Raw genomic sequence first — 24,091 nt, 5'->3', positions numbered from 1 at the left:
TATTAACATGCAGTTCTGTGTTGTAGTGTGGATGGCCCGGTTCTCTCAGGAGCCAGCAGATCAGTCGGTGGTTCTGGGCCAAAGCGTGGTCCTGTCCTGTGTGGTCTTCAATTACTCAGGCATTGTGCAGTGGACCAAGGATGGGCTGGCTTTAGGCATTGGAGAAGACCTCCGAGGTTGGTCACAGAGTCATTCATTTCTCTCCTTTCCTCTTCTCTCTACATTTCCTTTCCTTATTTTTTCTGCTGATTTTTTTTTTTTACATTTTGAACTTTTATGAAGTGTAAAAAAAGTACAGTATAGATTGTTACATTATTGATTCTCTCTCTCTCTCTCTCTCTCTCTCTCTCTCGCTGATTGCAATGTTGCTTCAGTTATTTGCATTCTGTGCCTCAATTGCAAATTTACCCCCCCCCCCCCACACACACACACACACACAAACAGAGCCTCTTATCGCGCATGCAGGTAATAACAAAAAGTGAACACAATGGACATAACACACACATTACACGGAGGCGCAAATACTCAAAGGTACAGTAAATCAGCTAACTCAAGCAGAATCCATGGGCGTGAATGATGTAATCCACAGCAGTATTTCTGTCATTTCTCTTGCAGCAGCAGCTAGAAATGCCTGTCATAATGCTAGCATATTTTATACTGCCTCAGATAACAGCCTTTTGTGCCACCTTGTGGTGACCAGAAACATGTCATACATGACTGGGGTGTGTGCGTGTATACACATGCAGAATCTGTGTGTTGAGATGAAGTCTGTGAAGATTCGGGCCACTAAAATTCACGACTGACACATGATTGGAGGACCTGCTGTCACTGTTTTCATGTACGACTGTCAGTTAACATCTGTGTGTTCATATGGAGTAGACATATGGCAAAATATATACACAGAGCATAGTTATGTATTTACACCCTCTGATATTTATTATTACGGTGCTATATTTTTCTCAAATGCATTATAACCAGAATATGTATTATCTGAAAATACACATAAATGTTCATTGTTTTGGCAAAAAAAAAAAAAATAACAGCATAGTCTGCGTGTGTGGTGTGTCTCAGCCTGGCCGAGGTACCGTGTGTTACGGTTGGTGGATGTGGGGCAGTACAATTTGGAGATCTCTTCAGCCGAACTCTCAGATGACTCTCTTTATGAGTGCCAGGCTACAGAGGCTGCCCTGCGCTCCCGCAGAGCCAAACTCACCGTTCTCAGTAAGTGTGTGTGTGTGTAAGGGAGAGAGAAAGTATGTTGCATTAGATATATTGCTGAGGAAATATTACACCAGCTTGTTATCTAATAAAATACAGATACAGAAGAGCAAGACCTTCTGCCATGTAATTTTTAAAGCTACTCTTTGTAATATTTAAAAGTCTTTCTAGATCGATACTAATCATATCATTTCAAAAATGACAACATAATCCAATGAAAATCAAGATTGTAAAGGTTTATGAAATAAATATTTTAACTGTAGCTATAAAACAGGCAAGGGTGGAAATGAAGTGTTTAAAATGTGAGGTTTAAATGTGACCTATAATAATCAGATCATTTTATAGATGCATAAAACATATGATTTCCAATATTGACATACTAGAGATTTGAGAGGCTTCTTCATTTACCTCAGTAAAAAAAAGCTGGCACGCTGTCGAAAGAGAAATCATAAAAGCCTGTCGTTTTTTAGTTTGATGTGCTGATTTGTGCCGTAAAATGATTGGTTTGATTTCTGAGCTATTAAACTGGCTATATTTCAGTGTTGGCCGGCTCTGTGGTGACGTCTTCATGCATTAAAGCCCACTCAAGTCAAAAGCAACCAAAGAATCTCACCAATGTAGCATCATTTGTTTGTACTGACTGACATCACAATCAGTCAGTGGCTTACATATTATACATATCATTATAATATACAGTGGTGCTTGAAAGTTTGTGAACCCTTTAGAATTTTCTATATTTCTGCATAAATATGACCTAAAACATCATCAGAATTTCACACAAGTCCTAAAAGTAGATAAAGAGAACCCAGTTAAACAAATGAGACAAAAATATTATACTTGGTCATTTATTTATTGAGGAAAATGATCCAATATTACATATCTGTGAGTGGCAAAAGTATGTGAACCTTTGCTTTCAGTATCTGGTGTGACCCCCTTGTGCAGCAATAACTGCAACTAAACGTTTGCGGTAACTGTTGATCAGTCCTGCACACCGGCTTGGAGGAATTTTAGCCCATTCCTCCGTACAGAACAGCTTCAACTCTGGGATGTTGGTGGGTTTCCTCACATGAACTGCTCACTTCAGGTCCTTCCACAACATTTCGATTGTATTAAGGTCAGGACTTTGACTTGGCCATTCCAAAACATTAAAGCATATACAGGTAGTCGTCGACTTACGACTGCGTTTGGTTACGACTGACCGGTTGTAAACCAATCTGGTCGTAAGTCGGCCTATGTTAAATGAACGTAAGTATATTGTGATGTGTAATGATATTGTAATCATCTTAAAGTCTTATTATATCAACATTTTCTTATTTCATTACCTTGGCTCATTATTTGGTTTAAGTCAAACACTGCATACTACACTGCGTACAGTACAATTCGTTTAATATGTGCAAAACAAAAAATATGAAATACAGGTATGAAAAATAGAAAACATTTTAGTTTGAAACATACCAAAATACAAATGTAAAACATAGCAAAATACAAAATTTAGTGACCGCTGGCATCGCTGGTGCTTGGCTGTGGGTCATCTATGTCATCATCAGCTGTTGCAGCACTCGGGCTGGCGGGAGGATTTGCTCGTTTCATAAACCAGGAGCTGGGGCGGAAACTGTATGACGGAGTGCACGAGGGCGCGCGAGAGAGACTGCGCGTGTGCCTGGAGCTGGGGCGGAAACTGTTGTACGCGGCGAGAGGCGCTGCCAGGAGTTGGGGCGGAAACTGTCGTACGCTCAGCTAGCTCAGCTGGAAAACACTTGTCAGTCATAACCAGATGGTTGTAAAGTCGATCGGTCCTAAGTCGCATAGGTCGTAAGTCGACAACTACCTAGACGCAGAACCATGGCCTCACTTTTTGTTTATAAATGCCTTGAGACCTCAAGAATGGCATAGGAATAGTTTTAAGCGTTAACAATAAACCTAATATAGTAATTTTTACGATTAAAGTGATTCATATAGGTAGCGGTCTGAGTGAATGACCTTGAAGTCCGTAATGTCACAGCAGGAAGTCTATCGGTCTCATCGCCATTTCCGCTATACTAAAACACAGAGCTGACTGCAACTCCAATCCTCCATTTTCAGCTAATTTATCGCTATGCCACGTAGATGTGTTGCTGGCGGGTGCAGCAACACAACAGAAGGTGGATTTATGTTGCATTCATGGCCCAAGAATGTTCAAACTGCAAAGATTTGGATGCGTTTTGCGAGAAATTCACAGGCACATTGGGCGGCCATGAAGTGGTCTCTCCTCTGCTCTGCACATTTTACTGAAGACTCGTACGAGACCTCTGATCTGTTGAGGAGCGTTGGCTATAAGCCCGTATTGAAAGAGGGTGCAGTACCAACAGTTAAAGAAAAAGAAAAACAAGAAAAGGAAAGTATTTATTTTATTTTATTTTTTTAAAGTGAGTTCAGTTGCACTAGTTCACCCGGAGCGTGAGTCGAGGGTTGTTGGTAAAATCCAGGACAGAACGGGACATGACATATCGCTCAGGCAGTGACCTCCCTGCGGTTGTTGCTAAAACCAGTGACGTCCTGTTCCGTCCCGGGTTTTAGTAATTGCCTGAGCCGAGCAGTAATGGCGGAGTACTCAGTATGAAGAAAACAGAGAATGAGTGGAGCAGCCGTCTGATTTCTAAACTGGATATTGCTGCCATCTCGCCCTTATGTGGAAGAAGCGAATGAATGGAGAACTGAACGAACAGCTGAAAGTCAGATTGTTTCAAAACAATCGTCCACAAGATCGGCCTTCAAGAAGCGAGAACACAGACGGGTAAGCTCCGACTCTCATTTGGATAAAAAAAAATAACAAAAACAACACGTTGTTTACCTGCATTTAGATTAATACATGTAACTTTTATTGTGTATTTAAGTTACCGGTATAAGATTATTTAATTTGCTTCAGAATGTGATTGTCTCAGTTCATCTGATTATTTAATTAGCCTTTTACGTTTTATCAGTGAAAATGCATGCATGTACATGTATGTTGCATAAGTTATAACACCTATCCTGTTTTAATGCAGGGGCGATTCTAGCATCTGATCTTTGGGGGTGCTTAGCCCCCAGAGCTGACAGAGGCACCTGGCTTGAACGACAGTGTTTCCACGTTTATTCCGCATTTAGACAAGACTTAACTAGACAAGAAGACTAGACTTATGCAATGTTTTAACAGAAGCTGACCCAATAAACTATGATATCTACACATTTACGACCACTGACACAAATATTTACGTTATATTTTTAACTAAACAAGACCTACTACTGCATTTGTAATGTTGGAGCTATTCATTTTGAACAGTGGTAATTGTTAATTAATGTGTTATTGTGTATTGTGTAATAATAGTGTGTATTATTATGATTTTACATTAGTTTACATTAGTTTATATTTTTTGTTATATTTGTTATATTTTGGTCGTGTTCTTTTGATAGTCATTTGTTTAATTGTTTGCTTCGTGCATGTACGTTTCAGTGTCTGTTTTGATTAATTTGCTAATTATTATGATGTTATTTATGATAAATATATAAATATAAATATATAAATATATAAATGATAAGCAAACGTAAACGCTATGTTACATTAAATAAAATTGACTAACACACGGTGGTCTAGCACCGTAGCGCTTGTACAGCTCTGCACAAAAGTATCTCGATATGGATGATAAATGTCGTTTTTATCATTCTGTTCATAGACCAGGGAACATCGATATTGCATTATGCATATTATTGTGTTGTGTTTAACAACTGTAACTCCAGTCCGTACCTTCACATCTCGCTATGCCAGTAATACTCAGGTGCTACTTCGAGTTCCTCATCGGCGTGGAATCCAGTTAAAAAAAACACCATGTCATAGCAAGCGCTCGCGCGGACAGGCAACCCAATCAGAGGGGATGCAAGGAGGAGAGGGATTTTACTGGTCATAGAACTATCACGTAATAGGTGAATTCAAGAACACACACACGGCCGTGCACACATTCACTGCGCAGTGCGCAAGGGCACTTATTTCTGAAAATTACGTCCAAAAGCAGTGTTTTTGAGGGTGCTGAGCTAGGGGGTGCTGAGCTCGTTTTTGGGGGTGCTTGAGCACCCCCAAAAATAGGCTAAACACGCCCCTGTTTTAATGAGAGTCAACCCACAATCAGTGAAGTCAAATCAGTCTAAGCTGAGCAAGTTGGTAATGATATTTCTTACTTTCACCATAAATTTTTATTTATATGACTTTGGTCTATAGCTGTCAAAGGCCTCGGCCTTAAAACTGGTTCCCGCTGTGATGTCACGCACTCCGGGCTGGCTGGCTCAGTGGGGCAGCTCGAATGCCAACTTTGCGTCGATTTTAACTCTCAAAAATATATATTTTTTAATTCCCATTTATGCAGCATACAAGAGTCAAGGATGGAGATAGTATCCACTCCGAAATTTATTTTAAAACAAAGGTTCTGCGTATCTCCTTTAACTTTATTCTTCTTTAACCATTATTTGGTAGAACGACTTGTGTGCTTAGGGTCGTTGTCTTGCTGCATGACCCACCTTCTCTTGAGATTCAGTTCATGGACAGATGTCCTGATATTTTCCTTTAGAATTCGCTGGTATAATTCAGAATTCATTGTTCCATCAATGATGGCAAGCCGTCCTGGCCCAGATGCAGCAAAACAGGCCCAAACCATGATACTACCACCACCATGTTTCACAGATGGGATAAGGTTCTTATGCTGGAATGCAGTGTTTTCCTTTCTCCAAACATAACACTTCTCATTTAAACCAAAAAGTTCTATTTTGGTCTCATCCGTCCACAAAACATTTTTCCAAGTCTTCTGGCTTGTCCACATGATCTTTAGCAAACTGCAGACGAGCAGCAATGTTCTTTTTGGAGAGCAGTGTCTTTCTCCTTGCAACCCTGCCATGCACACCATTGTTGTTCAGTGTTCTCCTGATGGTGAACTCATGAACACATACATGTCAACCTTTAGTTCCCCATGCCCTTACAAAATCTATACTTTTCCCTTACATACACCCATGAGCCCTTATACATGAGAAAAAATTCCAATATATAATCCAAAACACCGATTGTTTTATTCCACATTATACACTCCTATTGTAATAGGCATATTTATCACACTGCATCAAGTTAAAGGGATCAAATAAGCATGTACTGAATAAAATAAATTTTAGATCCCAGAGAAAATAACTGAATTAAAAAGGACTATATATACAGTCAAGTAAACAATTATCTACTAAAGAGAATGACTGAACTATAAACTTAATTATTTAATATACATTGTATCAGTAATACCAGAATTATTGATGTAAATTTTGCAGATAAAATGTATTAATATTAAATAGTTCATAAAAATTACACAAAGTTCTATTTGACAAGTGTTGACATCACCTACAATATTACATTCCACCAAAGAAAATGACTTGAAATATTACAGCAGTACTAAGTAGGAATGTTAATTAAAATAGTAAGTTACATGTAATAAATTATATATAATCATGTCAAACAGTAAAGAAAGGTTAGTAAAAGTTCCATTTGAGAAAAAAGTGTTGACACCATAAGCAGTGTTAGATCCAACTAAAGATGACTGAACCACATCAAGTATATTAAGTAAACAAGGATAAGTGAAAATATTAATAAATTATGAAGTTAAATTGAAAATCTTTCCAGTAATTTATAACAAGAATTTAAATCTTATTCCTTTTTGGAGTGTTCTGTGTTGTACAAAGATGTTGCAGATTTGGCACGAGCTATAATATCACTGCTTGGGTAGCAGTTGTAGCTCCTCATCACAGTTCATTTTAATTTGCAGATATGCAGTTCATGTGTCTGCAGCCATATTTTTTCTGTCCTCAGTATGAATTGTCCTAACCAATGAAAAAGCCCTCTCACTATCTGCATTGCTATGTGGGAGGCACAGCAAAGCAGTAAAAAGTTGTCTCAGCTTTGGAAACCTGGCAACACCCAGAGCAGTTTTTACATCGAGGACCTTTCCCCAATATGCATCTATTATTTTCCTGGTCAATAAAAGAAAATCAGAGCACGGCAAACATATACATGGTGTTAAATTGCTTCCATCCCCTACTACTAGAGACAGGTTACCAACGGTCATTACCACCATTACTCTTCACGCAATACTTTTCCAGTTTACTGACGACTGATGGTAGTAACGAGTGTTGGTCATCTGTGTCTACATATAATGTCTATCAGCAATTAAAATGTTCAGGGAAGCGAAACCAGAAATCGCCGGGTAACTACAGTTGCCGTTGTATAAACGGCGACTCCCAGTATCGCCTCCCTAAATTATCATGATAATGGAGGAAGCTTTCCTACATGCAAACAGTAAAAACTTAAAAAAAAAAATCACAAATGCTTACCTGTGCAGTATTTGAATTGGGAAACATTTTTTTTCGTTAGCTGCAAAAAATGGTCTGCCACAGTCGGGGGGATGTTGTGTTCCACGAGAAATTGGCAGAACATAACTTCTGCAGCCGTCACAGAAGTCTGGGCAGTCCGAGCCGATGTACTTAAATGACCGAGAAAACCACGTGTAACTATAAAACCACATAAATCGAAAATAGTTCCATTTCATTGGGCATGCGTGTTTGAAAAAATAAATGGTGAATGCTAAGAAAATTCTCGGAGTAACGGAAAAAATCTCTGATACAAAACGTAATTTTCCCATATGAAAATCAGTGTACGCCATATTAGCCAAAAAATTGCATTTTCCCGTACAAAATATGGGGAAACCATATAACTTGACATGTATGTGAACATGAACATTAGCCAATGTGAGAGAGGCCTTCAGTTGCTTAGAAGTGACCCTGGGGTCCTTTGTGACCTCGCTGACTATTACACGCCTTGCTCTTAGAGTGATCTTTGTTGGTCGACCACTCCTGGGGAGGGAAACGATGGTCTTGAATTTCCTCCATTTGTACACAATCTGTCTGACTGTGGATTGGTGGAGTCCAAACTCTTTAGAGATGGTTTTGTAACCTTTTCCAGCCTGATGAGCATCAACAACGCTTTTTCTGAGGTCCTCAGAAATCTCCTTTGTTCGTACCATGATACACTTCCACCAACGTGTTGTGAAGATCAGACTTTGATAGATCCCTGTTCTTTAAATAAAACAGGGTGCCCACTCACACCTGATTGTCATCACATTGATTGAAAACACCTGACTCTAATTTCACCTTCAAATTAACTGCTAATCCTAGAGGTTCACATACTTTTGCCACTCACAGATATGTAACATTGGATCATTTTCCTCAATAAATAAATGACCAAGTATAATATTTTTGTCTCATTTGTTTAACTGGGTTCTCTTTATCTACTTTTAGGATTTGTGTGAAAATCTGATGATGTTTTAGATCATATTTATGCAAAAATATAGAAAATTCTAAAGGGTTCACAAACGTTCAAGCACCACTGTACACTCACTGGCCACATTAATAGGACCTTGTTGATTCTAAGAGTCCTGTTCTTGGCTGCAGGACTGGAACCCAATGTGGTCTTCTGCTGTTGCATGCTGAGATGCTTTTCTGCTCATCATGGTTGTAAAGAGTTACTATGAGTCACTATGTCTTTCCTGGCAGCTCAAACCAATCTGGCCATTTTCCTCTGACCTCTCTTATCAGCAAGATGTTTCTACCCACAGAGCTGTCACTCGGCCAATGTTTTTTGTTTTTCGCACCATTCTATGTAAACTCTAGAGATTGTTGTGTGTGAAAACCCCAGGAGATCAGCAGTTTTTGAAATACTCAAACCAGGGCTTTGAACCAGAATTTTTTTCCTATTGGTTCGTTCCGAACAGAAATGGAATTTTAACGTTTCCGGTTTTGGGTTCCACCATTAAATAGACGTTCCCGAACCGGTTAGAACAAAAAAATTTTGTTCCCGGAACGGTTAATTACGTTCCCTGTCAGCTGTTTAACAAATGGCTATAAAGTTATGTCTCTGTCTCATCCAGCTTAAGCCAAATGTAGGCTAATTCTATTACAACCTTCATTAAATAAGACAAGAAATAATTAAAAACAATTATTATTTCAAATGTTGGCGATTTGGATTCTCAGTATGTCTTCCCATCTACACAAACAGAAAAAGTGCCAAAAATGAAAGATAATTCGTTTAGTGTGTTACCAAAGGCGAGTCAGGCCCTATAGAGGGCTACCGCATGACGTCACCGCGCTGCGAGATTTTGTTAGGCGCCATATTGGAAGACCAAGTACACATCTATGCAAGTACATACATACATAAAACAAACTACACCTGAAATGTAGCCAGGGCCGGTTCTGCCCTAATCTGGACCCAGGTGCAACATCGCGCAACCCCCCCCCCCCCCCCCCCCCCCCCCCCAAAAAAAAAAAAACCCAGTCTAAATCAGGACAACCATCACATAACTATAACTATAAACATTTTATATCAACTATTTTAACTAAATGGGCTATAATAAATAAGCCTGCAGGCAGCCACGGTGGGCTGCCTCAGAAAAGTAACCATTCAATGACACAACTGAAAGCCTGCAGCCACGGCGGGCTGCCTCAGAAAAGTAACCATTTGTCCTACCTTAAAACTCGTTTTGCATTTTCTGCCTCCTTTTTTGTATTTTCAACCCTCCGTTTATTTTCTTTCCTTTTCTGAAAACCCGATTTGTGTCCAGACATTTTGTTCTGCTACCAACGAACTAACTCGTCAGGTCTCGTCTCTCGAGCCCGCGATGATTCCCGTGGGAAGGGCAACAACTGATACATTTTTACAAACAGCCAATAGGGAGGTTGCATCGTTCAGGCTCTTCTTTGCTCAGACACTCAGTAATGCACTTACTCACTTATTATCACGTGGAGACATGATAGTAGTCCACCTTCCTGCTCTCTCCATTCAGTCAGCGAACGTCACACAGGAAGTGAACCCCAGCGGGTCATAGAAACTTGCGCAGGAGAAGAATGGCTTTTTTATTTGTAGGCTACAGAAACTTTGAGGAACGAAATAAAAACCAGTATTAACCGGTTACCATTATTTTTAATAAGCGTTTCTGTTCCGGAACATAAAAAATAATAAAGTTTCTGGTTTCGTTTCTGTTCCATGTGAAATAGAAAAAGTTCCCGGTTTTCGTTTTCGTTCCTTGAACCGGTTCAAAGCCCTGACTCAAACCAGTCCTTCTGGCATCAGCACCCAGAGATCACAATTTTTCCCATTCGGATGTTTGAAGTGAACATTAACTGAAGCTCTTGATTTGTATCTGCATGATTTTATGTATTGTGCTGCTGTCAAGGGATTAGCTGATCGTATTGTGCATGAACTATAGTCTATGTAGGGTGTTTGTTCTTTGCATGATTCTTCTGTGTGCTCATGCAGTTCCCCCTGATGAGCCGGTTATTGAGGGTTCCCCAGAGATCCTTCTCACTGCAGGGGTTTCCTACAACCTGAGCTGTGTGTCGCGTGGAGCCAAACCCCCTGCAGTTATAGAATGGCAAAAAGATGGGCTGCCTGTAGAGGGGGCAGTCAGCACAACGGTAAGACATGCACATTTTAACACGTTTCACTCCCATCTGTTTGTTCCTGGACTGCCATAAAGCTTCAATTGTGCATGAAAATCCAATTTTATTAAAAAATTATAAAATCACAGAATTAGCCAACAGGATTTCGCAAGCATTTGTGTTTTGCTCTATAGTCTTTTTGTCTCTCTGTGTAGGAGGTGCTACCTGATAGGAAGCGAGTCACCACGCGCAGCTACTTGCCCATTGTCCCAGTGGACACAGACACAGGAAAGAACTACACATGCATGGCCTCCAACCTGGCTGTGCCCTTGGGCAAACGCACCGCTATCACCCTCAATGTGCACCGTGAGTTTCTACACATTCCGCATTCTCATACACATTCCTGTGGCTTTTCTACATGGAACTTGACTATGAATGGTCTCGCAATAGTACCCAGAACAGTAGTACAGATTGGGTAACTATCCATGTCAAATACAGAGCCTCCTACTCCATATCTTTATGCACTGTTTGTGACATTACCATTAAGGATACAGTACAGTATTGTGGGTTAAAATGCACTGTGTCTTTATTATTATTATTATTATTATTATTATTATTATTATTATTATTATTATTATATTCCTGATGTGAGCAGATCGTCCTGTGGTGGTGTTATCCATTGAACCACGTTCTGTACTGGAAGGAGAAAGAGTGACATTCACCTGCCAAGCCTCTGCCAATCCCCCAGTTATGGGCTACAAGTATGTGTGTCTCTAACTTTCTTGTATATTGGTGTTTTAATAACCACCAGCTCACAAATATCACTGTACAGTTATGCATATTGATTCTTTGCGTTGGATTCAAAAGTAAATGTCACCATCCTTTTAACAGCAATAAGAAAGTAAGGACAGTGGGATTTGGAAAAGTCTTTGATGATGGGGAATAAGTGGGTCTAACTAGGAATAATGGCCAATCAGTGTTATTATTAGTGTTGATTTATTGGTGAGTTTTACATTCCTGCACTGCATTCTGGGTTTCCTCTTGGTGGATCTAAAATGAGACAATCATGCAGTCTTTGGCTGTGTGATGTTTTTGCTTTTTCAGCGAATTGAATTTTGTCTTGTTTATACTTAACAGTTATTCCATGAAATCGAGTCGTACATGAGCTGATAGCTGACAAGGAGCGTAGCGCCGAGTTGACTATAAGCCACGTACGATGAGATTGAGTGGAATAACTGTTTAATTCTATCCACATTCACTGGATTTTGAGACATGGAGCATTTTTAATTTTATTTTTTGCAAATTTGATAAGTAAAAACTTTATACAAAACGTCCGATGAAATCATTTCCGCTTAGAAGGTAAACAAACTGGTGAAATGACAGTAGCAATTTGTGAAAAATGCAATCATAAAAATTCTTGAAAAATAAAAAAGATACGTTCTTACCATCAAATACCATATTTTGGTTTTTTTTGTTGTTTTTTTTGCAAATTTTGGGCTTTTGTTTTTAAGTAGAGCTTTTATTTCGTCCTCGGTTGGTTCAGCAACTCGCGCCACCGTTTTGTTTTTCTCTACTCACGGTATATGAGCTGATAGCCTAGTAGCAGAGTAGCCAATCAGTGCGTGACTGCTCATATCCAGTGAATGTGTAGAATAATGTTTGTTATTTGTCTTCACTTGCTAAAACTTTAAGGAAGTTGCAGATTAAGGCAGTGTAATTATAATATATAGTGTCCAGACTGTGTTCTATTCCACTGAAAGATATCTTTGTTTTGAAATAGAATGTATGGAAAGTCTAAATGCCTGGTTCAGTTTTGGCTTAGAGCTGATATCTTTATCTGAGGAACACATGAGCAGGCAGTGCAAGGTGCAGTACACCGTGACAGAAATGAAGGCAAATGCAGCCCAAAATAGAGAGGCACACTGTATTCTTTGTGTAATAAAACATAAAAAAGGCTATTTCACTGACTTCCATTTAGCACATTTCTTGATATTTTTCAATGTTTGTCTTCCTCTTGTTACACTTTTCTCTCTGCCAGATGGGCTAAGGGCGGCGTGGTCATCCAGGGTGCGAGAGAGAGTGTGTTTGTCACTAAAGCTGACCACTCTTTTTTCACCGAGCCTGTTTCTTGCCTAGTGTTCAACGCTGTGGGAAGCACCAACGTCAGCATACTGGTGGATGTCCACTGTAAGAATCCGTTTGAAAACCTAATTCTAATTTAATTTACAGCCATTACGTTTTTATCAAAATATGTTACATTTTCAAATAGTGACATGAATTAGTTCAACCAGTGACTTAGTTAAAAACATCAATGATGGGATGGTGTGAAGGTGTTACCTGTCCAGAGTTAATTATTTTCCTATAACAGGACATCCTTGAGTGTTTTATTCCTTGAGTGTAATTTAAAGGAACAGCTTTACCTCAACCTACTGCAACTGAATGAAGCCTTTTTATGTGAATATTCATAAATGGGGTGGCACGGTGGTGTAGTGGTTAGCGCTGTCGCCTCACAGCAAGAAGGTCCGGATTTGAGCCCCGTGGCCGGCGAGGTCCTTTCTGTGTGGAGTTTGCATGTTCTCCCCGTGTCCGCGTGGGTTTCCTCCGGGTGCTCCGGTTTCCCCCACAGTCCAAAGACATGCAGGTTAGGTTAACTGGTGACTCTAAATTGACTGTAGGTGTGAATGTGAGTGTGAATGGTTGTCTGTGTCTATGTGTCAGCCCTGTGATGACCTGGCGACTTGTCCAGGGTGTACCCCGCCTTTCGCCCGTAGTCAGCTGGGATAGGCTCCAGCTTGCCTGCGACCCTGTAGAACAGGATAAAGCGGCTAGAGATAATGAGATGAGATGAGATATTCATAAATGTTCTTATACAGCAGAACTATAAAATCTACAGGGGTGGTTGTTACAATTTTCTCTTTTTTTCCTTAAAGTTGGCCCTATCTTGGTGGTAGAGCCAAAGCCAGTGACAGTGGACATTGATTCTGATGTCACGTTGAACTGTAAGTGGGCAGGCAACCCCCCTCTCACCCTCACATGGACAAAGAAGGGGTCCAGCATGGTAAGCAGTCCAACCCAGACTACTCTGCAAATCGTAGTTTTCCTGTCTTTCTCTGTCGTCTGCCCTTTTCTTTCATTCTGATGCTGTTACTGAGACCAGCTCACTCAATCCACACACCAGGTTAAAATTTCTCCATTTTGTTTTTCTTCACTGCAAAAACTGACATCTTAGCAAGTGAACATGTCTTGAATATAGTAAAATGGTCTAGTATTTCCTATTATAAGAGTACAATAAACCAAATATAAGATTATTAAACCTACAGTTTTGGTCAGAAGTTTACATATACTCATCATGGGCATGAATGTCATGGTAATTTTGGACTGTTAATGATTTCCTTGAACTGTTCTTTTTCCAGGGTGGAATGATTGTACAGCGTATATCTTTAATGACTTCAAAAAAACAAGAATTGAGTGCACAAGTTTGAATTTATTTTAGATTTTCTGTAATCCGGGGTGGCACGGTGGTGTAGTGGTTAGCGCTGTCACCTCACAGCAAAAAGGGCCGGGTTTGAGCCCCGTGGCCAGCGAGGGCCTTTCTGTGCAGAGTTTGCATGTTCTCCCTGTGTCCGCGTGGGTTTCCTCCGGGTGCTCCGGTTTCCCCCACAGTCCAAAGACATGCAGGTTAGGTTAACTGGTGACTCTAAATTGACCGTAGGTGTGAATGTGAGTGTGAATGGTTGTCTGTGTCTATGTGTCAGCCCTGTGATGACCTGGCGACTTGTCCAGGGTGTACCCCGCCTTTCTCCTGTAGTCAGCTGGGATAGGCTCCAGCTTGCCTGTGACCCTGTAGAACAGGATAAAGTGGCTAGAGATAATGAGATGAGATTTTCTCTAATTCACACATGGTCAAAATTATACATACAGGCTTAAATATATACATACATTCACTTAAATCTGTCAATAAGTGGTGCTGAAGGTTCTACAATGTCTTTTAACTTGATGAGGCCAAGGCCTATTAACTTCTCGTTAGTAATCATGATTGACTACAACTAGTAGTTTCTCTTTACCAGCATAAAAAGGATTTGTTTGACAGCACTCATTGGATTGACCAATACTCAGAACCATGGGAAAGTCCAAGGAACTCAGTGAAGATCTAAGAAGGAGAACTGTAGATTTACACAAGTCGGGAAGGTCTGTTGGAGCCATTTCTAAACAACTGCAGATTCCACAATCATCAGTTCAAACAATTGTACGTAAGTACAAGTTATTCGGATGTGTCACCACTTTGGCAAGGTCTGGAAGAAGACCCAAACTGTCACCCTCAGATGAGAGGAAATTGGTTAGGATGTTCAGGAACAACCCAGGAAACACCAAGGCTCAAGTCTGCCATGAACTGGAAACTGCTGGAACACCAGTTTCACTGTCCACAGTGAAGCGAGTTCTACATCGCCATGGACTGAGAGGGTGCCGACCAAGAAAGAAGCCCTTGTTCCAAAATCGAAACCTTCAAGCTTGACTGAAATTTGCAGCTGCCCACATGGACAAGCCAAGTGCCTTCTGGAGAAAAGTTTTATGGTCAGACGAGACAAATATTAAGCTATTTGGCCACAGTGACAAGAGGTATGTTTGGAGGAGTAAATGTGAGGCTTTCAAATCTAAGAACACTGTACCAGCTGGCAAGCATGGTGGTGGTAGCATCATGCTCTGGGGCTGTTTTGCTGCCAGTGGTACTGGTGCATTGCACAAAGTGGATGGAATAATGAAGAAGGAAGACTGCCTCCAAATTCTTCAACTTCATCTCAAATCAACAGCTAGACGGTTGAAACTTGGACACAGTTGGGTGTTCCAACAGGACAATGATCCCAAACACACATCAAAACTGGTTTTGGAATGGATAAAGCAGGCTAACATTAAGCTTCTGGAAAGGCCTTCCCAAAACCCGACCTCAACCCTATTGAAAATTTGTGGACTACTCTTAAAAGCCGAGTCTTTGTCAGGAAACCAACCAATTTAAAGGGCTGATGACACGAACATGACTCTATGCAATTTCTTAAATAAACTATATGATATGGCAAACATGTTAGATTTCTGTTATAATTACGTGAAAAGAAGCTGTTGTTACGCGAATATCCAACTTTTAATTGCACAGCGCAAGAAAACTGGGTCCGTGGCTCGTGGCCATGTTGTGATGTCAGCGGAAGAACACGCTGCGGTTCACTGGCTGGCTACTCAATGGAAATGGCGCATGAAAACGCCGGTGAACTCTCTAGCTCTTCCTCTTCTGGGAGTCTAGAATTGTGTTGATCTCTTCCGAATAGAATCTATGATAGCCTACCCGCTTTACCCTTTGCCTCTCGTTGCTAGGCGGCAGTTACATGAAAGCCGCAAGCTTTCACAAGCAAATACATGACTGATATCACGCCGACTTTATGATTACATTTATGATTATCATGTAGAATCTACAGCTCTACGTACCTTTATCTTATGTTGTTTCACAACACATGTTCTGACAGGAGGACTGTCTTTGGATCTGGCATAGCTACTAGTAGACCCCCTCCGGAATACTGGCAGTGTTGCCAGATTGGGAGGTTTCCTGCCCAGTTGGGCGGTTTCAAGTGCATTTTGGTGGGTTTTGAACATATTTTGGGCTGGAAAACTTCAGCAGTATCTGGCAACAGATACTGCTGACGTTTTCCAGCCCAAAATATGTTCAAAACCCACCAAAATGCACTTGAAACCGCCCAACTGGGCGGGAAACCTCCCAATCTGGCAACACTGTGTAGGCACTGCTGATGGTAGTAACACACGTTTGTGCTGAACTGAACACCCAAGAGATTCTTTTAAGCTGGGAAGGGTGTCAAAACAATCCAAATCGAAGTGTTCAGAGCACAGGACGGATGTTGGTGAGGGCTCCCACTTGTCACGAGTGCGCCTGACTTGCTTCACCCACTTCGCATGCAGCTTGGGATCTCTGGGAAACTTGAATAAACTTACCCCATCCTTGTGGGTTTTGGAGCAAAAGCCGGCAACACAACGCGAAGGCATAATAACTATATATATATATATATATATATATATATATATATATATATATATATATATATGAGTGATTCCACGCTTATGGGTACTGAAATGGGGACATGAACTTATTTTTAAAAATTCACCTAAAACCATTTCTTTTTTTACCATCAGGTCACAAAACATGTAATCTTTAATGAATGATATGTTAAAAGATAACTTTAATTTTCTGAGATGTAATAAAAACATATTTATATGCCAAAGTCAAGCCTATGAGTTCCAAAATGATGTCTGTTACATTACTTCTGTTACGATTGTCCATCTCGCGTCTGTTACAAATTAATTACAATCTAAGCTATATACCATGTTAATCTTATTGAAAGAATGTGTATGTTTATTCTACTACACATGTTTATTAATTATATTTGCTAAAACATCACCTTCCTATGTTTCAAAAAGTAATTCTACATTGTTAAAATTGAGAATATATATGTCCACAACACTTCTGTTACGTTCTGACTTTGGCATATAAATATGTTTTTATTACATCTCAGAAAATTAAAGTTATCTTTTAACATATCATTCATTAAAGATTACATGTTTTGTGACCTGATGGTAAAAAAAAGAAATGGTTTTAGGTGAATTTTTAAAAATAAGTTCATGTCCCCATTTCAGTACCCATAAGCGTGGAATCACTCATATATATATAAAATGTCTAATAAAAATACTAATAATGATAAACTGAACACCTGTCGCATCAACAACAAACTGGTAAGTGAGGAGGAAGGTTCTTTCGCTGACGTCATATAGCTCCTCCTCCTCTTTCGTCTCCTGGGTGCTGCAGCCCCGTCAAATTTGCCCAAATAGCCGCGTTTTTTATCATAACTTGTAAAATAGGCGCCTTCGTGAATTAATATATGGATCATCGGGAATTACTTTTTATGTTATAAAACATCGCCAAAGATGTCAAAAACGTGTCATCAGCACTTTAAATGAACTCTACCAATTCTGCCAGGAAGAGTGGTCAAATATCCAGCCAGAATTATGCCAGAAGCTTGTTGATGGCTACCCAAAGTGTCTGGTCGAGGCACAACTTGCTAAGAAACATTTAACCAAATATTAGTGGGGGTGTATGTACAGTGGATATAAAAAGTGTTCACACCCTGTTAAAATGATAGGTTTTTCTGATGTAAAAAAATGAGACCACAATAAATAATTTCAAAACTTTTCCCACCTTTAATGTGACCTATAACCTGTACAATTCAATTGAGAAACAAACAAAACTGTTGGGGGGAAAAACATAAAAAAACAAAAAATGTACAATAAGCTGGTTGCATAAGTGTGCACACCCTTAAACTAATACTTTGTTGAAGCTCCTTTTGATTGAATTACAGCATTCAGTCTTTTTTGGTCGGAGTCTATCAGCCTGCCACATCTAGACTTGGCAGTATTTGCCATGCTTCCTTGCAAAAGCGCTCCAAATCTGTCAGATTGCGAGGGCATCTGTTGTGCACAGCCCTCTTCAGGTCCCCCCACAGATTTTCAATTGGATTTAGGTCTGGGCTCTGGCTGGGCCATTCCAAAACCTTTTTGGGGTCATTGTCATGCTGAAAGAGGAAATTCCTCTTCATCTTCAGTTTTCTAGCGGACACCTGAAGGTTTTGGGCCAAAATTGACTGGTGTTTAGAACTGTTCATAATTCCCTCCACCTTGACTAAAGCCCCTGTTCCAGCTGAAGAAAAACAACCCCAAAACATGATGCTGCCACCACCATGCTTCACCGTGGGTATGGTGTTCTTTAGGTGATGTGTAGTGTTGTTTTTGCACCAAACATGCCTTTTGGAATTTTGACCAAAAAGTTCAACCTTGGTTTCATCCGACCATAATACATTGCCCCACATGCTTTTTGGAGAGTTGATGTATTTTTTTTTTTTTGCAAAATTTAGCCAGGCCTGGATGTTTTTCTTTGACCCTACATCATAGTCCCGACATATGGAGAATACGGGAGATTGTTGTCACATGTAGTACACAACCAGTACTTTCCAAAAATTCCTGCAGCTCCTTCAGTGTTGCTGTCGGCCTCTCGGCAGCCTCCCTGACCAGTTCTCGTCTTGTCTTTTCATCAATTTTGGAGGGACGTCCAGTTCTCGGTAATGTCACTGTTGTCCCATATTTTCTCCACTTCTTGATGACGGTCTTCACTGTGCTCCATGGTATATCTAATGCTGTGGAAATGTTTTTGTCCCCTTCTCCTGACTGATACCTTTCAACAATGAGATCCCTGTGATGCTTTGTAAGCTCTCTGCGAACCCTGGCTTTTGCTGGAGGATGCAACTGAGTAAATGTCTGAACTTTATCTGGGGTTAATCAGAGTCATTTTAATTGATGGCAGGTGTGAACCCAAAAAGACTGAATGCTGTAATGAAATCAGAAGGTGCGTCAACAAAGTATTAGTTTAAGGGTGTGCACACTTATGCAACCAGCTTATTGTACATTTTTAATTTTTTGTTTTTCCCCCTAACGGATTTGTTTGTTTTTCAATTGAATTGTACAGGTTATAGGTCACATTAAAGGTGGGAAAAGTTTTGAAATTATTTATCGTGGTCTCATTTTTTACATCAGAAAAAACTATCATTTTAACGGCGTGTGTACACTTTTTATACCCACTGTATATATTTGAGCCTGTGTGTATAATTTTGACCTTGTGTGGATTAGAGAAACTCCAAAATAAATTCAAACTTGTGCACTCAATTCTTGTTTTTTGAAGTCATTAAAGATGTACGCTGTACAGTCATTCCACCCTGGAAAAAGAACAGTTCAAGGAAATCATTAACAGTCCAAAATTACCATGCTGTATTTTGAGACATTTAACAAATGTTAAGCTTTACATTTTCTTATTATGCTGGTATATAATTTTGCTTTTTTTTGTCGAAATAAATGATTAAAATCATCACAATTATCTGCCAAGACTATATTCTGTGTAACGAGTCTATTTCAAGTGTGGAATTAGTTTTGAAAAAAGTCAAAAAATTGGTTTAATAGTCTTATTTATTTTATTGTACTCTTATAATAGGAAATACTAGACCAATTTTACTATATTCAAGACATTTTCGCTTGGCAAGATGTCAATTTTTGCAATATTTAATCCTCCTCCTGGTTGTCCGCCGTCAACCTATTCTCTTTGTTGACTCTCAAGAGCGGGTTCATCCATCTGACATGAATCGCTGCTTCCTGGTGTGGTGCAAAATAAAATGTACACTCTCATTCTCCTGTGCTCGCCATGCTGGTTTGTTTTTTCAGTTACTCAGTCAGAGATTTCATGTTGTTGAGGTTGTAAAGGTGCTACAGAATAGTTGCTTTTACTGTAGTGAAATTTATTTTTGCAAGCTATAACCTTTTCCTCTCTGTGTCTTTCTAGGTGCTAAGTAACAATAACCAACTGTATTTGAAGTCAGTGAGCCAGGCTGATGCTGGTCAATATGTGTGTAAGGCCATAGTGCCCAGGATCGGAGTGGGAGAAACAGAGGTCATGCTCACTGTCAATGGTCAGTAACTGAGCCAGAAAATATGAAAATATATTTAAATAGGAGACTGAAACCCTCTTAGCATGCATGAATAATTTGATGGCAGATATTATAGGCTATAAGCCTCATCAAACTGATAATGAATAAATGAATATTAAATAAGCAGTCAGAAGCAGTATGGCTGCTTCTGTCATACTGCTTGTGCTGGTTCGTCTTTTCTCATGATTAGAGATACTGTTCTGTAATACACCACACTACAAAGTGCCTTTATACCAATTCACAGAACCATAGCTTGATGTTAAGACATTGAATTACAGTAATTAAGCAATTAATTTTGCCCAAGAAAGCAAGAAACAAGTAAGGCTTCTCTTTGTGCAGGTCCCCCCATTATATCCAGTGAGCCAGTCCAGTATGCAGTCAGAGGAGAGCAAGGAGAGATCAAGTGTTACATTGCCAGCACTCCTCCACCAGACAAGATTGTAAGTGTTTGGATAAATAGCTTTCTTCATAATTCACAGCAGAATTACTAGACAGAGCAATCCCTGTGTCCGAAATCACTCACTATATAGTGGACTGTTTAGTGAGTTCGCCATTTTGTAGTGCTGTCTGAATGTATCGTGAGAATTATTACACACTATATCATGGACTCATAGTATCCCACAATGCACCATGAAAAGTAGTGTACAACCGATGGTCACTAACCAAGCAATGTATACCATCATGCACTGCGGTCGCGCTGAAAGAAAATAAAAGTGTGTTGGGGTGAATGGACCGAGGAAGAAGCACATTATAAACGGACATTAAAGTACAATTAAAAATAGTAAGAGAATAGAAATTAAGCTAAAATGGAATAATACAGATAAAATGCAAGAACAGAATGAAGAATTAATCAAAAGCCTCAAATTTGATTTTATACAAGGCAGCGGCAAAGACGAAAGTATTCAGACTTGATTTAAAAGAACTGAAAGATGCAGCAGACACAAAGCACTTTGTATTTATTAATGTGAGAAATACGCTTAGTATAATATGCATTTATTATTTTGAAAACCCACCAGCCAACTGATCTGGCACGTTTTAATTGTGCGACAGTAATGACGTAAATAACGGCACGACGGAGTAGTGTCCGAAAGTGTTTTTTTTTCTTTTCTTCATTTTATCAATGAGCTCAGTATATAGTCCTCTATATAGAATTCCCTAGATAGTGAGTAGGGAGTAGTGAATGAGTGAGTGATTTCGGACGCAGCCAATATGTTACATTTGCCAAGGGTACGAACCGAGCTGGCCAAGAAATCCTTTTATTAGATATCTATATATTAATCTATATTAAAACCAATTTGAATATATTGAATACATACGTATTGTAAATATTGCAAATTAATACTAATCATAACTAGCTCTTTTTTTAGTTTCTATTTATTGTATATTGTTTATGTGTAACAGGGCTCCTTTTGATAGCAGAAGCATATAGCCACTGATTGGACTACCCTGTTGTTTTTATTTAAGTTTAAATAAAAATTTCTATCTATCTATCTATCTATCTATCTATCTATCTATCTATCTATCTATCTATCTATCTATCTATCTATCTATCTATCTATCTATCTTCTTCATAGTTATCTGCTGGATAATGTAGAAGTTGTGTATTTTCGGAAGTGGTGCATGATTTTAAAGCATGCTACAGTATAATCTTCCTCTGACCTTCACATTCTTCAAAATAACCAATTTGAATATCGCTTTTAGCCGTGACCCATTTGGTCAGGAAGTTTCAACAAGTAATAACACATGCCTTAGCGTAACCTTGACTTAAAGGTGACATATTATACTCCTTTTTCCACAAGTTGACACAGTTCCCTGAGATGTTCATGAAATGTCTGTGACATGCTTTGGTCAAAATACGACAAGGATAAAGCACCGCAGCACCTTCTCACCCTGTCTAAACAGCCCTGTTCAAACCGGCTGATTTGAGTTCTTGTTCCTTTAAATGATAATGACTCACTGTTCCCCCCTCCCCCCTCTTCCACCAGTCAATCAGGTAGCAGTTTCCTCATGAATAGAAAGAAAGAAAGAAAGCACAACTTTATTCATCACACACTTGTGAAATTCCTCTCTGCATTTAACCCATCTGAAGCAGTGAACACACACATGTGAGCAGTGAGCACACACACATACCCAGAGCAGTGGGCAGCCATGCTAACAGCACCCGGGGAGCAGTTGGGAGTTAGGTGCCTCGCTCAAGGACACCTCAGCCCAAGGCCGTCCTATATTAACCTAACTGTATGTCTTTGGACTGTGGGGGAAACCGGAGCACCCGGAGGAAACCCACACAGACACGGGGAGAACATGCAAACTCCACACAGAAAGGCCTATGCCGGCCACTGGGTTCGAACCCAGAACCTTCTTGCTGTGAGGGGACCGTGCTAACCACTACACCACTGTGCCAAATATTCATTCGCAAAGGCAGTTCTCAAGTGGTGAGTGGAAATACTCAGATAAGGGGGTGGCATAATCCTAATAAGCTCTGTTTGTGACATAGGAAGGGGAGTCAAATCTGAACGGCTTGTTGGAGCATGTGATTTCTGTAATAGGTAGCGCAAAAGACACTGGCTGGATGTCTTATTTCAGACTTTGCGGGTTGGTAGACACTCCAAATACCCAAATGTGTGTGCATGAGTTTTTCATAACATATCCCCTTTAAAATTAAGAATTACACAAAAAAAAACTCTTTTTATTATCTCATTATCTGTAGCCGCTTTATCCTGTTCTACAGGGTCGCAGGCAAGCTGGAGCCTATCCCAGCTGACTATGGGCGAAAGGCGGGGTACACCCTGGACAAGTCGCCAGGTCATCACAGGGCTGACACATAGACACAGACAACCATTCACACCTACAGTCAATTTAGAGCCACCAGTTAACCTAACCTGCATGTCTTTGGACTGTGGGGGAAACCGGAGGAAACCCACGGGGACAACATGCAAACTCCGCACAGAAAGGCCCTCGCCGGCCCCGGGGCTCGAACCCAGGACCTTCTTGCTGTGAGGCGACAGCGCTAACCACTACACCACCGTGCCACCCCTATTATTATTATTATTATTATAGTTGAGCTAACATGACTGGATGTTACAAATAGTATCCAAAGTTCAAAAAGTCCATGTAAGTAACATTAATAATGAGCAAATGTCAGACTTCAAGAAGCAAACTAAGCTTTTGCTCTCTGCATAGTTGACTTAACTGTAACTCAGCACTATCCATTTAGAGCTCTCTTCTGTCTGAATGACTGTAATGTAGAATGACTGGCAGCCAAAGCCCTAATGCAGCTCTGAATAGAGATTTATGAAATATGAAACACAGGAGCAGAGCATTTGTTCCCTCATTTCTGGTCTGTGTATACTGCTGGGTTGTGCAGTAAATGGAGCCTTATTGTGAACATATGGAGTTATGCATTTTTTAAACCTGTTCATAGTTCAGTATGAATAATACAGCACCTTTCAGTGGAGTTTGAAAGAAGTAAACCCCTTGTTTCAGCATAGAAAAGCTATTTAGGTAATAGATGTGCATGTGTGTGAAGGACAGGGGTGTGAATGCAGGATGCAGAAATATTAATAATTCGAGGGAAATTATTCTTACAGGGTTCATAGACAAAGAAAATAGCAATTGTTTAAAGGTAATAGCAGTCACAAAGGAAAATAGCAAATGCTTAAAATTCTGTAGCGAGGCATTGAATATGGAACACATCATAGAATAATGTGATCTTGATATGATCTATTGTTTGCTTTCAAAAACTTGATATGACATTGATATTCTCCACAATTATATCCTCACTCTTTATATCCACTCATTATATTACCTGGTTAAAAATTAGGCCTTGT

At 39.8% G+C, this 24,091-nt stretch overlaps 1 protein-coding gene across 1 annotated transcript in view; it reads left to right on the top strand.

Moving 5' to 3' along the window:
• Nucleotides 1-24,091, top strand: part of kirrel1a (kirre like nephrin family adhesion molecule 1a) — a 66,573-nt gene that overhangs the window by 22,356 nt on the left and 20,126 nt on the right. Inside the window, exons 2-10 of the mRNA XM_060934236.1 lie at nucleotides 27-176; nucleotides 1,072-1,221; nucleotides 10,565-10,722; nucleotides 10,902-11,052; nucleotides 11,342-11,447; nucleotides 12,725-12,873; nucleotides 13,617-13,744; nucleotides 20,120-20,246; nucleotides 20,604-20,704. Coding sequence (XP_060790219.1) covers nucleotides 27-176; nucleotides 1,072-1,221; nucleotides 10,565-10,722; nucleotides 10,902-11,052; nucleotides 11,342-11,447; nucleotides 12,725-12,873; nucleotides 13,617-13,744; nucleotides 20,120-20,246; nucleotides 20,604-20,704 — 1,220 coding nt within the window. The remainder of the gene's footprint in view (nucleotides 1-26; nucleotides 177-1,071; nucleotides 1,222-10,564; nucleotides 10,723-10,901; nucleotides 11,053-11,341; nucleotides 11,448-12,724; nucleotides 12,874-13,616; nucleotides 13,745-20,119; nucleotides 20,247-20,603; nucleotides 20,705-24,091) is intronic.

Source organism: Neoarius graeffei, chromosome 1, assembly GCF_027579695.1.
Source record: "Neoarius graeffei isolate fNeoGra1 chromosome 1, fNeoGra1.pri, whole genome shotgun sequence".
NCBI classification, from domain to species: domain Eukaryota; kingdom Metazoa; phylum Chordata; class Actinopteri; order Siluriformes; family Ariidae; genus Neoarius; species Neoarius graeffei.
The sequence above is the reverse complement of the archived record's forward strand: the minus strand, read 5'-3'. Positions and strand labels throughout refer to the sequence as shown.